This window comes from Eublepharis macularius, chromosome 14 (genome assembly GCF_028583425.1).
Source record: "Eublepharis macularius isolate TG4126 chromosome 14, MPM_Emac_v1.0, whole genome shotgun sequence".
Lineage (NCBI taxonomy): Eukaryota > Metazoa > Chordata > Lepidosauria > Squamata > Eublepharidae > Eublepharis > Eublepharis macularius.
The window spans coordinates 21,115,290-21,130,521 of NC_072803.1; the positions used below are offsets into that span (position 1 = coordinate 21,115,290).

At 42.8% G+C, this 15,232-nt stretch overlaps 1 protein-coding gene across 4 annotated transcripts in view; it reads left to right on the plus strand.

Moving 5' to 3' along the window:
* Positions 1 to 2,406: 2,406 nt before the first annotated feature.
* Positions 2,407 to 15,232, plus strand: part of DBNL (drebrin like) — a 29,878-nt gene continuing 17,052 nt past the window's right edge. For 3 of the 4 annotated variants that reach the window (XM_054997632.1, XM_054997634.1, XM_054997633.1), the window contains exons 1-5: positions 2,407 to 2,623; positions 5,151 to 5,206; positions 9,068 to 9,180; positions 10,986 to 11,060; positions 13,106 to 13,252. In XM_054997632.1, coding sequence (XP_054853607.1) covers positions 2,541 to 2,623; positions 5,151 to 5,206; positions 9,068 to 9,180; positions 10,986 to 11,060; positions 13,106 to 13,252 — 474 coding nt within the window. In that variant the 5' untranslated portion in view covers positions 2,407 to 2,540. Of the gene's footprint in view, positions 2,624 to 5,029; positions 5,054 to 5,150; positions 5,207 to 9,067; positions 9,181 to 10,985; positions 11,061 to 13,105; positions 13,253 to 15,232 lie in introns of those variants that run through there. The other variant, XM_054997635.1, reaches the window with a different exon arrangement.

Here is a 15,232-nt window from a genome sequence, read left to right on the forward strand (position 1 = left end):
CAGGAGAACTTCAGGTCCCACCTGAAGGTTGGAGACCCTTGGGCAGAGGGAAATGACACTCTGCACCCCTTAAAACTGCAGGGGCAAGGTATAGTCTGAAAGCACACAAGACAGCAACCCAAATTAAGCTTAAGCAGATATGAGTTTGGTCTGTACCTGGATAGAACCTCCAGGGCACTGTAGATATGCAATCTTGAGTTCCATTACAGAACATGGGAAGCGTTCAAACAGGGCTACTGAGAAGAAGGGGATTAGGGAGACATACTCCAGGGGCCCTAGTCATGAGAGACATATGGAGCTGGGTAAGTCATGAGATTTGCTTTGGGGTATGAAGATGTCTCTATGGGGACCAAGATAATCCATACTATGGTATTCCCCATTACTATGTATGGATGTGAAAGTTGGACAATGAAGAAAATGGATTCATTTGAAATGAACTGGAGGAATTTGCAGACACCATGGAAAGCCAAAGAGACAAGTAAGTGTGTTCTAGATCAAATGAAGCCTGAATTCTCCCCTAGAAACTAAAATGACAAAACCGAGGCTATTGTACTTTGGTCACCTTATGAGAAGACTCACTTAGAAAATAAATTATGCTAGGAAAAGTGGAAGGCAGTCGGAAAAGAGAAAAACCCAGAATGTGATGGCTTGACTCCATAAAGGAAGCCATGTCTTTCAGTTTGCAAAATCTGAGCAAGTCTGTTAATGATAGCATGTTTTGGAGGTCTTTCATTCATAGGGTTGCCATAAGATGGAAGCTACTTGATGGCACATAACATACAAACAGGAGGGGATAGAAGGAATCTTTGTTTGGGTCCCCATTAGGGTGGCCCAATATCTTTTTCAAAGGACAAACCTATTTTTGAGGCCTGTCCTCTGGAATGTTCAGGTTCTACTTCCATCCAGTAATCAACTGATGCGTTGGGTTTTTTGGTTGAATTTTTTTGTGCAGCATGGCGCAGAACCATGGGGCAGTTGGGAAAAAATGGTTTATTTCAGTATACTGCTCTAATTTGTTTCCCTGACACTTCTGTATAATAACATCAAGAGCAATTCCTCTGGAAAAGTTTTTTTTGTGAACATTTTTATGACAGGCTGTCACTCAAACCACTGAGATCAGCTTGCTGCCCCAGACAGAACTGGCAATGGTGAGTTGCATTCCTATTTTATAACAACACTGACTTTGCTCACTGCTCAGAGTGGGGCACTAATTTGTCTAGAAGAGCAGTAGATAAACACAGTAAATAACTATTATTTTTGGCAATTGTTGTAGAAGCATCTGAAAAAGTGAGCTGTGACTCACAAAACTCATACCCTACTACAAAATAGGGGCTACTGGACTCTTGCTCTTTTCTATTGCTACAGACATTGATCTATCTCCCTGTAGTACTTGTTGTTTAAATTGTAGTAATTGTATGTGTGTGTGTGTTATGTGCCGTCGAGTCGCCTCCGACCTATGGCGACCCAATGAATGAAAGACCTCCAGAATGTCCTATCCTTAACAGACTTGCTCAGATCCTGCAAACTGGAGGATGTGGCTTCTTTTATTGAGTCAAACCATCTCGTTTTAGGTCTTCCTCTTTTCCTATTGCCTTCTACTTTTCCTAGCATTATTGACTTTTCCAGAGAATCTTGTCTTCTCATAATGTGACCAAAGTACGATAGCCTCAGTTTTGTCATTTTAGCTTCTAGGGAGAATTCAGGCTTGATTTAATTTAGTACCCACTTATTCATCTTTTTGGCTGTCCATGGTATCCGCAGAACTCTGAAATGAATCAATCTTCTTCCTGTCAGCTTTCTTCACTGTCCAACTTTCACATCCATACATCGTAATGATCCAGAGGAGTTAGCCGTGTTAGTCTGTAGTAGCAAAATCAAAAAGAGTCCAGTAGCACCTTTAAGACTAACCAATTTTATTGTAGCATAAGCTTTCGAGAATCAAGTCCTCTTCATCAGATGCATGGGGAATACCATTGTTTGGATTATCTTGATCTTAGTTTCCAGAGAGACATCTTATCTAGCTCCCTCACTGCTGCTCTTCCAAGTCTCAATCTCCTTCTGATTTCCTCGTTGCAGTCTCCCTGTTGGTTGATTTTTTAAATTTTTATACATACATACATACATACATACATACATACATACATACATACATATACAATCAGCAGATGCAAATTTCGTCCTCTTTTGGGGCCATCTGTTGATAGCCAACCTTCGGCCCTTGGTTCAACAGCAGCCTCGTGGTGTCGTGGTGAGGGAGACGCGGGTTCAAATCCCCGCCTATGACTCGCTTTTTCTTCCCCTCAGAACATTTCCAAGCGACGGATTCAAACTGACCCCTCCTGGCGCCGGCGAATAGGCGGCGCGGGTTTGCCCGCCTCCTCACTGGTCCCCACCCCGGTGCAGCCTCAGCAGCGGCGGCAGCGAGCGCAGGTCTCCTCAGCTCCGCGCCAGGCCAGGCGGAGCCGGAAGCCGGCGAGGGCTGAGCCAGCGGCTGAGGGGAGGCAGGCGGCGACGGCAGCCGTAGTAGTGGCGGCTCCTCCATGGCGCTGAACCTGAGCAAAAACGGGCCGGCGCTGCAGGAGGCCTACGGCCGGGTCGTGGCCTCGGCGAGTCCGACCGACTGGTGAGGGAGAGCCGCTTCGCCGGGCCTGCCCTCTCCCCCGCTTCCTGATCGCCTGGGATGGGGGGGGGGGTTGCGGAGCATCGGCCGAGGAATGGGGCTGAGTCACTCTTAGGGCGCTGGGGAGGAGGAAGAGGAAGAAGCGCGGGATGTGGGGCTAGCAGGGGCTGTGGGTGTGGTAAGGAGAGCCGTGGGTTAGTGGCCAGAGCATGGCTGTGCATGCGAGGAAGATGTGGGTCTGGGGGGAGGGTAAGATGGCTGATGACCAGCAGGATTTGAATCCAGCGGCACCTTAGAGTCCAACAAGATCTTCAGGGCGTGAGCTTTCGAGAGCGATCCTGGGAGGAGGGAGTTGTGAAATAAGATGAGCTTGCGGGCTGTTTTTTTTAAAGGGGAGCCATACATTGCAAACCTTTGAAAAGAGCAAGACTCCAGTAGCGCGTATAAGACTAACAAAATCTGTGGTAGGGTATGAACTTTCGTGAGTCATCGCTCACTTCTTCAGAGCTCCTGAAAGCTCAGACCCTCCCACAAATTTTGATAGTTTTATAGGTGTTACTGCTACAGACTAACACCAGTACTGTCGTGGTCTGTTGCAAACCTTAGTTTCAGGTATTGGTATGCAGTTGAAGAGCTAGATTCGAGTCCAGTTTGCACCTTAGAGAGCAACTAGATTTTCTGCACACCCGTGCTCTCTGAAGCTAATTACAATATGCATTATAGGTAGCTTCCTGACACTCTAATTTTGTAATAGTCCTCTCACCCTGTGCCTGGATTATAAAGATGCCTACCCTTCCCTACTCCTCCTCTGACAGAGAGAGCTTTGACTCTTGAAAGCTCATACTTGGAAATCTGATTGTTCTCTAAGGTGCAACTGGGGTTGAGTCTTGCCATTGTAAACAGCCCCTCTCTTTTATTGAGTTGCCCTTCCCCCAAAGAACTAAAGAGGGTGCATATGGTTTCTTCCAAGCAGCGCTGTGAGGTAGAGAGTGTGATGCAATAGTTAATGTTGGACTAGGGGTTGTTGACATTCAAATTCCTGCTACACCCAGTATGGTGTAGTACTGGAATGGGATCTGAGAGACCTGGGTTTAAATTCACATAAAGCATGCTGAGTGACCTTGGACTAGGCATATACTCTCAGTTCTACCTGATTAGATGCTTGTGAGGCTAAAGTGGAGCTGTATGCAGCTCTGAGCTGTTTGCAGAAAGGATAGGCTAAAGGTGTACCAAATTGATAAGCTTAGCTATGAAGCATGCTGGCTAATCTTGGGAGAGTCACTGTTGTTCAGCCTAACCTACTTTACAGGATTGTTGTGATTTTAAAATGGGTGGGGAAGAGAGGTTGGTGATTTATGAATAGCAAGCATCTTTTAAGGAGGAGAGAGGTATTTGGGGGTTTGCTCTTATTTTGGCTTCAACTTGTAGTGTTTTAATTATTACTATAAGCCCTCTTGAGCCAAGAGGAAAGATGGGGTAAAAATATTTAAATAAATATACATGTTGCCCCGAGCACCATGAAGGAAGGGTGGGATGAAATATGACTAGGCCAAAGTCACTGAATGAGCTTCATGGCTGGTCAGAGTCTCTCCAGTCCACATATGCTACTTTGTCTCATGGTTGCAGCACATAGTATTAGACCATTTGATGGGAAAAGAGGTACCTGGGTTTGGATGTTAGGAACATGAATTGTATCAGTCTCTTTCCCAGCCTGTGTGTCACTTCTGTCAGGCAAGGTTTGGTTTTTAAAAATGAGTGCCCTATGCATATCTGAAACCATACTGCAACAGAGGTTCAGGGAGGGTTGCAAATTCTCAGCGCCTTAGGAGTGCTGTTTAAACTCAAAATGAAACTGCTGTGGCATGTGCAGATAAGCATGTAGTATCTTTCTGTGTGAGAGTTCTTTGCAAACAAAGAAAATCAAAGCAATTCTTTCCACCCTTCCCTCCCTCCCCCCCGCCCCAGGATCAGAGTGTCTGGATATTTGCCATATTTTGATGGGAACTAACAAACCAAGCAGATATGGAGGTGAATTGGTATAATGAGGAACTTGGAATTGAGTAAGAGGGGGTGCATATTAAAATGTAGCAGTGAACCTATAATGAAAACTTTTGTGCGACAACAGGTTATACTCATAGTGCATTGACCTGTAGGTAGGCAGAGATGCAGCTTGTTTGGCGATTCAGAGAGAAACGTTAATTGCATGAGTGTTTGGATGGAAACTTGGGGAGATGAGAAAGGTGAAGGAACAATGTTGGTCTTGAGAGTGGGATGGCCACAGTGAGGCGAAAATTTGTCAGGAATGGGTAGGAAATAACGGGACACCAATTGTGATATAACCAAAGTGAAAATACTGAGACACAAAGGGGTGTGGAATCAAACTGAACCACTGGATTTGCCCTGAAGATGTCCAAGGATAATTGTTGAGATTGGGTAATGTGAAGACGTTAAACCTGTTTGTATGATTGTTTATAATTGTGAGTTAAATAGTTAATTTGATTTATCTCGGTGCTTGCTTTGTCCTCCTCAGGGCCCTGTTTACTTATGAAGGTAACAGCAATGACCTGAGAGTGGCTGGGACTGGAGGTGAGTACATTTGGGATGTTTATCTCAATATGTGTGACTTTAACATTTTTAGTTGCTTCGAGTATATGCCTAGGGTAGATTATATTGCTTGTCAGGCTTTGGCTTGGGTGGTACCCACCTAATTTGCTGCTGGATGATCATTATATATGTACAGTTTGCTACATGATTCATTTGAGGCATCTGACAGTGTTCCACTTGCATGTCTCTTTTCTGCATACACCAAGAAAGGAGCAGTTCTTTAGTTTTATGCTTGTTGCTGCTTGTTCAGATACAAGGTAGATCCTGGGAAGTGCCCCAAACCCAGCCCTGTGAAATGGAGCGTGGGAAGTAATGTGGAAATACATCTGACTGGAAAAGAAGCAGTACAGTAGACACAGAGCATTTTTTTGGGTTATGTGGAAGTAGAGCATAGAGCTTAGATATTTTTAAACCAAAAATAAACCCTTTGTGTGTTTTAAGATATACAAGGGAAAAAATGGAGGACAGCACCGGGAAGCAAAATGGTCCTGGAAAGCCCATGGAGGAGGGAGGAGCGAAAGCTGGCTGCAGCAGCAGCTGCTTGTCTGCTCCAAACTGGGCTGGGGCAGCAAGCTTCCTTGTGGCTACAAGAACCACCCAGAACGGGATGAGGGTTATCCCTTGCTTGGGGCAAGAGGACGTGGTCCCCCAGGCCATCAGTCAACCAGGATTTTTTCCAGTAACCTTAATGGCCAATCTGCCCCTGCCTGCTAGGCAGGTTTTCTGATTTAACATTGTAGTTAATGTGTGATGAGTTATGTATAAAGTGCCATTATCAAAGAGCATATTATTAGTGCTTGCTAAAAAACCTTCAAGAGAGAAAGGGAAGGTGTGGAATTACAGTGAATCTATCATGTGCAAAAATATATTTTTGCATTTTTTTTGTAGTGCCACAATCACCACTGTTGTTGCATTCATTGGTAAAAATACATAAATCTTTAACGGCCGTGAAACATTCCCTCCAGAATGCTTTTGCGCAATGGCTTCAGACCTCACGTCTAACCAGGGTTGAGGAAATGTAACTGTGGTTAGTAATGCAGTGTGTATAGACAAACCATTGTTTCAGAATTACAAACCATAGTTTGCGCTAATTAGAGCTTGGCACATTGCTTGAATTGACAATTGGTTCAATTGATTCCTGGTGTATATGTTGTTGGAATGTCCCTTTTATGAGGATCTTTGTTTGCTTTGTTACTTCTCTTTTAACAGTGTAGTCTGGATTATTTGTCTCTGAGGTAATATTGAATGACCAGGATTCTGAAGTTAACACTGGTAGTTGTGAAATTTTCTCAGTCCATATATCCGTTAAATAATTTAAATAATTCTGCTGCTCAAGATCTGTGTATCAAGGAGCTTCTGAGGGATTAAGGAAAGGAAATCTCCTTTGCTCCACCTCAGGAGGGTGCCTGCACTGTAGCAGCAGGAATACCCAGCTGATAAAAGATGAAAGCTGACAAATGGAACTAAAACATACTGTAGTTTGCCATTATCTTTGGAAACTCAAACCCTGGCTTTTAATCTATGAAGTGCAAACCGTGATTTGGTGTGATGTCTAAATCAAGTCATGCTATTGTTGCCTTTTATGTTACCAAAGTCCATTCTCAATGGGATTGGACTCTCTTGCCTGTATCCGATGTGCAGAAAACTTCTGGCAGGTGTAGCTTCTTCACTGCTGCTTCTATATCATAATGCAGAACAAGAATTATCGTTTCTATACAGCTGTTAAGGGACCACTTGTCCTGGAAATCCCAGTGTGGGGATCTGTAGAAATGAGAACTTAAGTTCAGAAATATTGATCATTTAAGTGTCGTTTATTTTTGGCAGTAGAAAAAGATAAGTAACTGACAGTGCTGAGTAGTTCACTAACCTTAGTTTGCGGAAGATTACCAGTAAGGAGAAATAACAATTCAGCTGTGGCTTAGACAAAATATTTGTTCACGTTTTACCTTTTTGTGGATGGCTGGTTCTGACTGAGAGGAACTACAGTTCTGCACTGTTAAAAATAGAATATCTTAAAGGAAGTCTTCTATTGTAAAAAGACAAAGTTTACTGAGTTAAAATCACCTTGTTTTGTTGAAGAGGAGGGGAAGAACCACCTTGTGGGTAAACTGAATTTCCTTTTGAAGTTGTTGCACCAAATTCTAAGCAAAATAGGCTTTCTTAAGGCTGCAGTCCTAAGCTCACTTAACAGGAAGTTATATCACATTGAATCTGATGGGGCTTTCTTCTGAGGAAACATGTTGAGATCCAGAGTGTCAGAATGCACAACTTTTTTGCATCAAGAATGCCAGTCTCTGCCATGACACACACACAGGTTCTGCTGTGAAAATTTAAATACACAAATTATGGAAATCCGCCAAAGATGCTTTAATGTCTTACTTGGGCAGAGGATGCATTTTGTTGCAATAGCACTTTGATGCTTTTTGGCAGTGTTGAGCAGGGCTTTTTTTCTGCGAAGAGGTGGTGGAACCCAGGACTGCACATGACATCACTTTGGGTCAGCTGGAACAAGGGGGGAGTTTTTCAAAGGTTAAATCGTCCTTGGAGAAAATGGTCACATGGCCAGTGGCCCCGCCCGCTAATCTCCAGACAGAGGGGAGTTTAGATTGCCCTCTGCACCACTCTGTGGCGCGGAGGGCAATCTAAACTCCCCTCTGTCTGGAAATCAAGGGGCGGGGCCAGTGGCCATGTGACCATTTTCAAGAGGTGCCAGAACTCCATTCCACCACGTTCCAGCTGAAAAAAAGCCCTGATGTTGAGTGAAATGGTAGGAACTGTGGCAGATAGAATGGGGGCAAAGATACTGTTGAGAGTCAGAGGGCGAGATCTTGTTTTTATAGTTGGGGAATGGATAGTAAAAAATGATCTGGAAAAAAAATGAGGAGCTGCCTGCTGTTTCTAACGATACTTCAAGTTCCTGTACCTTCTGAAGCTTGCACTTAAAAATGTTTGCTGGGTCTTTATTGTTTATCTATTCTACCAAAGCGCTTTAACTGTTATATTTAGTAGTCTGTGTTCCCAGAGCAACTTCAGTAGGGATTATGACAACTGCAAGAGTGATTTGTTTTTGTAACCACAGAAGCAATGGATTTATGGTGCTATAATGGCTCTAGAATAATATTTTGACCTTGCTCATTGGTTCAGTTTACTAATAGCGCCTGTAAACATTCCTTTGGTAACTGCTGTTTGGGCTGCATCTACTGTAATAGCTAAATTTTCCAATATATATTCATAGTGGATTATAACTGTTACCGAAGCTTACTTTATTGGTCCAACTTGCACTTTTCACGGTACACAGAGTACATTGCATAATTCCTAACTCTCTTGTTCTCAAAAAGCCATGTAAGAGGTTAGGCTGAAAGAGATTTGGGGGTGGGGCCTAACAGGAATTTGAATGTGGAATTTTCCATGTCCTTCTATAGGTTGTAGAAAACCGGCTGTATTGGTAGAGTTATGTAAATGATAGTTTAAATATCTATAGGGCTAGTTCTGTGGCCCAGAGATCTTTTTCTTGAACTGTAGCTCCCTATTTGGCACAGCAAACTGCTGTTCACGCCAGCTAGAATGGACTTTACAAAACAGTTTATGGGCTGCATGGGGGTTGGAAGCAGATCTTTGCTGGGTGGAGGGCAGCCAAACAAGCACCTTGCATTGAACTTAAAGAATTCTTTTAATTTCACCTCTAATTCTTTGTAAACAATTTAGACAAATAGAAATCACACTTTGTAATAGTATGCCGTGTGCCTCTAGTGTTCTGTATTTGCATAACTAGTTTTGGTTGACTGAGTTAGGCTACTTTCACTTTACTTTTCTTTCTTTCTCATCAAATAATGATATATATAGATGGTGGTCTGGAAGAAATGGTGGAAGAACTCAACAGTGGGAAAGTGATGTATGCTTTCTGCAGGGTGAAAGACCCCAACTCCGGTTTGCCCAAATATGTACTTGTCAATTGGGTACGTGGAATATAATTCCATTAGCTTCTGCAGTGTAAGGGTCATATCTTTCTTTATAAAAAAGATACCTTTCTTCTTAATGAAATAAGTATAAAAACATTACTGTGTTTGAAAAGTTAAGAGGTATAGATCCCTCCTTTTACCTAGAACCCCTGTTCTGATCACAATGGCTGACTCCAAAGGGAAAAAGCCCGTAACGCTGGAGCTGCAATCCCACGTACTTTTGCTGTGGGGGTAAGTCCTACTGAGTTTCTTTACTCATATTGAGCTGTTGGTCAAGCATTTTAATTCATTCAGATTACATTGGTAAATATTTAAATAACTAAAAATAAAAATATACTTTGTGTTTCCAAGTGAACAGCAAACTTATTCAGGTCAGTGCTAATTTTTTGAATGACTTGCAGAAGATTCAATCACAATCCAGCAGCCTTGCAGTCTTTAGCTCTTCTTGATGTACATCATAACTGTCAAGGAAATGCTGAGTGAAAGAGTAAACACATGGTCATACTCAGGGCTTTTCTTCTGGGAAAAGAGCTGGTGGAACTCAGTGAGTTGCCCTCGGAGAAAATGGTCACATGGCTGGTGGCCCCACCCCCTGATCTCCAGATAGAGGGGAGCTTAGATTGCCCTCCATGCCTCTCAGCGGCGCAGAAGGCAATCTAAACTCCCCTCTGTCTGAAGATCAGGGGGCGGGGCCACCAGCCATGTGACCATTTTCAAGAGGTTCTGGAACTCCGTTCCCCCGCGTTCCCCCTGAAAAAAAGCCCTGGTCATACTTAAGAATAAACAGACCAGAAAGAAAACTAGCTGCTGGAAAGTAGGTGAAAAGTTGTAAGGCCGCAAGTAAGGCTCCTAAGGCTTCTGTGGGAAAAACTGCATAAACATGAAAGGTTCTGCAGAAGTTTCTTAGTGCTTTTTTGGGTTCATTTATTCATTTTACTATGTTTTTAATTATGTAGTTTGCTTTTCAGCCAGAAATTAGTTCTGAAAGAAGCTCAAGGCAACCAGGCTGTAATAAGACTTTAAGATTAAAGTTCCATATAACTGTTCTTCAGAGAGGGGATTCTCAACTCAGCTAGATTCAGGCAGAGCAGAGGGATGCCTGATGCCTTCTTGCCCACTTCCCAGGGATGGCAGCTGAAAGCTGGAGGAAGGGGGGCTCTTTGCTGAAACTGAATTCTGGTGTGGTGGAGGGGTGCCCGGTTCCTTAGCGCCTCCCTGATGAGAACCACTTCAGTGGCAATTTGAAGCTGGAGGGGGAGGGACTTTATATCAGTAAACAAAAGGGGGGCATTGCTTAGCAACTCTAGAATTTTGGGCATTCTTTTCGTAATGTAGTTTCTGGCCTAGGGTATCGGAGATGGATCTTGTAATGATAAATGGTAAGATATTGGTAGATATAACTTTATCTACCAATAAAGTTAATGTGAACAGTGCTGAGGGTTGAATGAAGGAGAAGTGCACAATTAGGTATTTATCTCATTCTGATCTTTTGTTTTCAGTAACAGAGATTTTTTTTCCTTCCCCTCCCCGCATTTTTTAAAACATCCAGCCTGGTGAAGAATTCTGGAGAACTCAAAAGTTTGCACAATTTGTTTTGTTATTTTGGTTGACCTTAATAAAATGTAGCTTTTGTTTTTTGGAATTTTTTTAGACCAGTTCAGCTGCCTACTTTATATGAGGGCTTCCCACCCACCCCTTTATCTTTTGTCCTCTGTGTGCAAGCTGACAGCTCTGTATATGTACAGTATTGAAACCTCTGAATAGAGTTCAAACATCAGATTTCTGCTTTTTTCTTTTGGTAGACTGGTGAAGGCGTTAATGATGTGAGAAAGGGAGCCTGTGCCAACCATGTCAGCACTGTAGCAAACTTCTTAAAGGTATTTAATCTTCATTTTATTCTCCATAATCCCCCTTTCTTTCAGTTGACTGCCCTCCCACGTAAATGGCTCTGCAGTCTTTATGCAAAAGGCAAATCCTACCGGAAGCTGAAAAATCATGCGTTGTGTCCCCCTTTCCCTGAGTGGGAGGTTTCTGGGGCAGCTGCTTAACAGGGTCAGTTTCCTTGAAGTGAGAGAGCATTGGAAGCATGTGATGTTTCTATTTTAGACGTTGAGTAGTGGGGTGCAAACAGGCAAGCACCCTAATAGGAGATGCTAATCTTGCATCAGTTTTTTTTCCTCTAAAGCAGCAACACATTCCTGCATCTCCTGAAGGCTACTGCTTGCCAGTAAGCTGCAAAGTTTTCTCTCCATAGCCAGATTCAAACCATAAAATGGTTTCCTTCAGACCCCACCAAGGCAGATGAGGTGTGACTTGCATTCCAGTGGTTTATATTGGCCATCAGCCAGTCGAAGGCCATTAAACAAGCATCAGTCCCAAACTATACAACAACCTAGAGAAGGGGATTTTTTTTTTAGTAACTGGAAAAGCATGCTTGCAGTGATATCTCAGCCCTCCATTTAGTCTTTTGTATCTGGGCTCTTCTAACTCTTTTAGTATTAATTTCCTGCCACGTATCCCAGGCACTTGGTTTGGGTCATAATATTGAGTTCAAGCCTCCAGGGAGGCAAATTCATAGGCTTGAGCAGAGATGTTACTTTCCGAACTATGTTTGGAAGCTACACCATGCTAGCTTAAGCTTTTCTGTATCCACATCTGGTTGTGCTCTGTGCCCAAAATATGTCTGCCAACCACTACCCCCTGTTCTGTGCTCAGAATAGATTGTGCAGGTAAGTGGAATCTACTTGGTTTTACGTGTGCTACTTGGATCATTTTGCAGAAGATTTTGTCAAGGAATGCTGAAAGGAGCTGGGGAAAGGAGGAGGAACAGGGCGCTCACCCAGTCCCAACTACTGCAGAGCTTTTCTTCAGGCTTCCTTTGGTCCAGAGTTTTCAGCAGACGCTTCCTGAACTGGAAGCCAGAGAGGTTTTTAAAAACGAAATCTGATATTCTCATCCCAAATGTACATATGATTCACAGTTCTTGTCTTTGCTGGGAACAGGAGTAAAATATAAGCAGTTCAGCTCCTGTCTCCAGAACAGGAGTAGAAACAAATACAGTAGTATTAACCTGACACTAGGGCATGTAAACATGAATACCAAATTCTGTGGTGCGCTGTTAATTTTCTTATTGGTTTATTTCTTTCACACCTAAACTTTAAAAATGAATTCTGTTGGGGCAGAAGGTCCTATTTTTAGTTTATATTTCCTTTTCCTGACTTTTTTAAGCTATGGTCATTGCCCTTTTTTAGACTTAATAGTTCTCTAGGCTGTAATTTGTGGACTGCTGACCACTCTAAAATCTGGTGTATTGTGTGTCTATAGTTAGTGCAGAAAAAAAAGAGGAATTTTAAAACACTACTTGTCCATGTCTGCCCCTTTATTTTGCCTTTCTGCCTTGCACAGCTCTGGCTTGCAATGACTGGGTGTTGGCTTTTGGCACTAAAAGTGAGCTTCCCAGCAGTACTGCTGAGTATAACAATGCCCTAGGGGTTATGGGGTAATAGATTATAGTGGGAGATATAAATGGGTAGCTCCAGGGCTTTTTTTCAGCTGGAATGTGGTGGAACGGAGTTCCAGCACCTCTTGAAAATGGTCACATGGCTGGTGGCCCCGCCCCCTGATCTCCAGACAGAGGGGAGTTTAGATTGCCCTCCATGCCACTGGTGTGGAGGGCAATCTAAACTCCCCTCTGTCTGGAGATCAGGAGGCAGGGCCACTGGCCATGTGACCATTTTTGCTGAGGGCTATTTAAACTTTAAAAAAAAAACCCCTTGTTCCAGCTGACCCAATGTAATGTCATTGTGCGGTCCTGAGTTCCTCCACCTCTTTTCCCAGAAAAAAAGCCCTGGGTAGCTTGCTTTATGGTTAGCACCTAGATAGACTTTCCTGACCTTCAGCTGTACTTTGTATTGTTTTACAGGGTGCTCATGTGACAATAAATGCTCGAGCTGAAGAGGATGTGGAACCCGATGCTATCATGGAGAAAGTGGCCAAGGCTTCGGGGGCAAACTACAACTTTCACAAAGAAGGCAGCAGGTTTCTGGATGCAGGTCCCCAAGCTCCAGTGGTGAGTCCCTTCAGCTCTTGGTACTAAAGTTCTGGCATACAGGATGGAGAATCTGGGGCTGGCAGCAAAGTCCTAACATTCCTTTCCTGGGAGTAAGCACCACTGAATACAGTGAGACTTAATTCTGAGTAGATCTACTTAGGATTGCTCTCTTAGTTACTCAAGTGAATGGTTGGACTTTGGGAACTTTTGCCAGGACTTGGACCAAAATTAATCTCATGTATTGAGCATAAACATTTAGTGAGCCAAATATGTTGTTTATAGCTTTACACAAGGATTGTGTGTCTTGGAACTTCCTGAGTTTTCATTGTGATGATACAAAGGAACTGCTTTGATCAGTCTTGAAATCTCAGTGTGTTGACTCAAAGGTTTAGAAAGAAACCTCTCTGGGCATAATATCTCTGGGCATAATTCCTGTCCTACTTGGCAAGTTTTGCAAGCATACCTCTGGAGCTGGCAGGCAATATGCCTTTCTCTACAGAAATAGCTGTGAAAGTTATCCCTGTTGATACTGTAAAAAATTCCATGGCTAATTTCCTATTGACATTATGTGTAGAAAGACCTTAGTACAATCTTCAATTCATACTCTTCTTATATAGGAGTTATAGTGCCACACAGAAAACTTTTCTCATCATAGTAGGTACTTCACAGTAGATTCCTATCACAGTAAGTATTATCTGTATGATATAATTTGGTTCATTCTCACAAGATTTTTATGCAGGTTCTCTGTACAAAGGTGTGGGAAGCGGATTTAGGAAAGAAATTTGAAGATGGCATTTGGAAAACCATTTGGAATTCTAATTATAAGTTTTCCTAAGTGGTGCATCTCTTATATAATAACAGCTGAATATTTACAAGCGCATCACCTCAGCAAAAGACATATAATTCTCTGTGCTGGAAGTAATATGAACACACAATCTTTGGTAGCAATACCCTGTAATTTGAGGTGTGGAAACTAGATAAACGTGTATAATTCTGATCCTGGCTCCTATGCAGATCAAAAATGTCAGGGAATGGGGCCAGGTACAGAGAAAGGGGAATGCCCCCAAGTTTACAGAAAAGCACAAAAACATTTTAATAAATGTTTTCAGGAAAAGATTGAGCTCTCATGACACTATGTCAGCTGCCGTTTCAGGAGGCAGTCAGGCAGGTGGGTGGGCAGGTGACAAGGAACAATAAGGAAGAGGGGAGGGAGGAGGGGCTGTATCTCCCCCCAACTCTGCAGACAGGTGATAAGGAAGACAAAGGAGGAGTGGGAGACACCTCCCCATCTGAGCCACTGCCATCTGTTTCTGCATGACACAGACAGGCTATGGTGCTGCCTCAGTTCCCCTGTCTGTCATTATTGTATCTTAAAATGATTTTATTGCCTATTATTAACCAAGATTTAGTTCAGTATGATTGTGTATCCAATCCATGCAGAGAGCTACTTAATGCTGTATTTAAATTGGCAAAAATAGACATAGTTCAGATGTGGAAGACTTCTAGACAGCCCTCAAAGGAATGGTGATTTACCTAAATGCTGGAAACTTTTTGCTATGGAAAAGGTAACATATCGGGATTTGGGTAGCAGATAGCTTGGTCAGTAGACACCAGATAGAAGTGTCTATTGTTATGTTCTATAGAAGCAGACTCCTGCATTTGAGCTCTGTTTAGTAAAATCATGTTGCAAGGTAATTTTAAAAAATAAAAGATACACAAACAGTCAAAATCTAATATACAAACACAGTTATAAAATCCACAAATAACAAATCAAAGTCAAAGAAGCAGCGGGAGTTGTTATAAAAAGCAACCAGCTTCCAGAGATTTCAGGTCTCTAGCAGAGTCAGCATCCATCAAACCAAAATCTTGGTAAAAGAGCAGCAAGATTTGAGTTCAGTAGCTCCTTAAAGAATCTTGCTGTTCTAATGCAGACCGGCATGACTACTTGCCTGAAACTATCTTCTTGGCGGAAGAGGCAAGTTTTTAACTGCCCTCCTA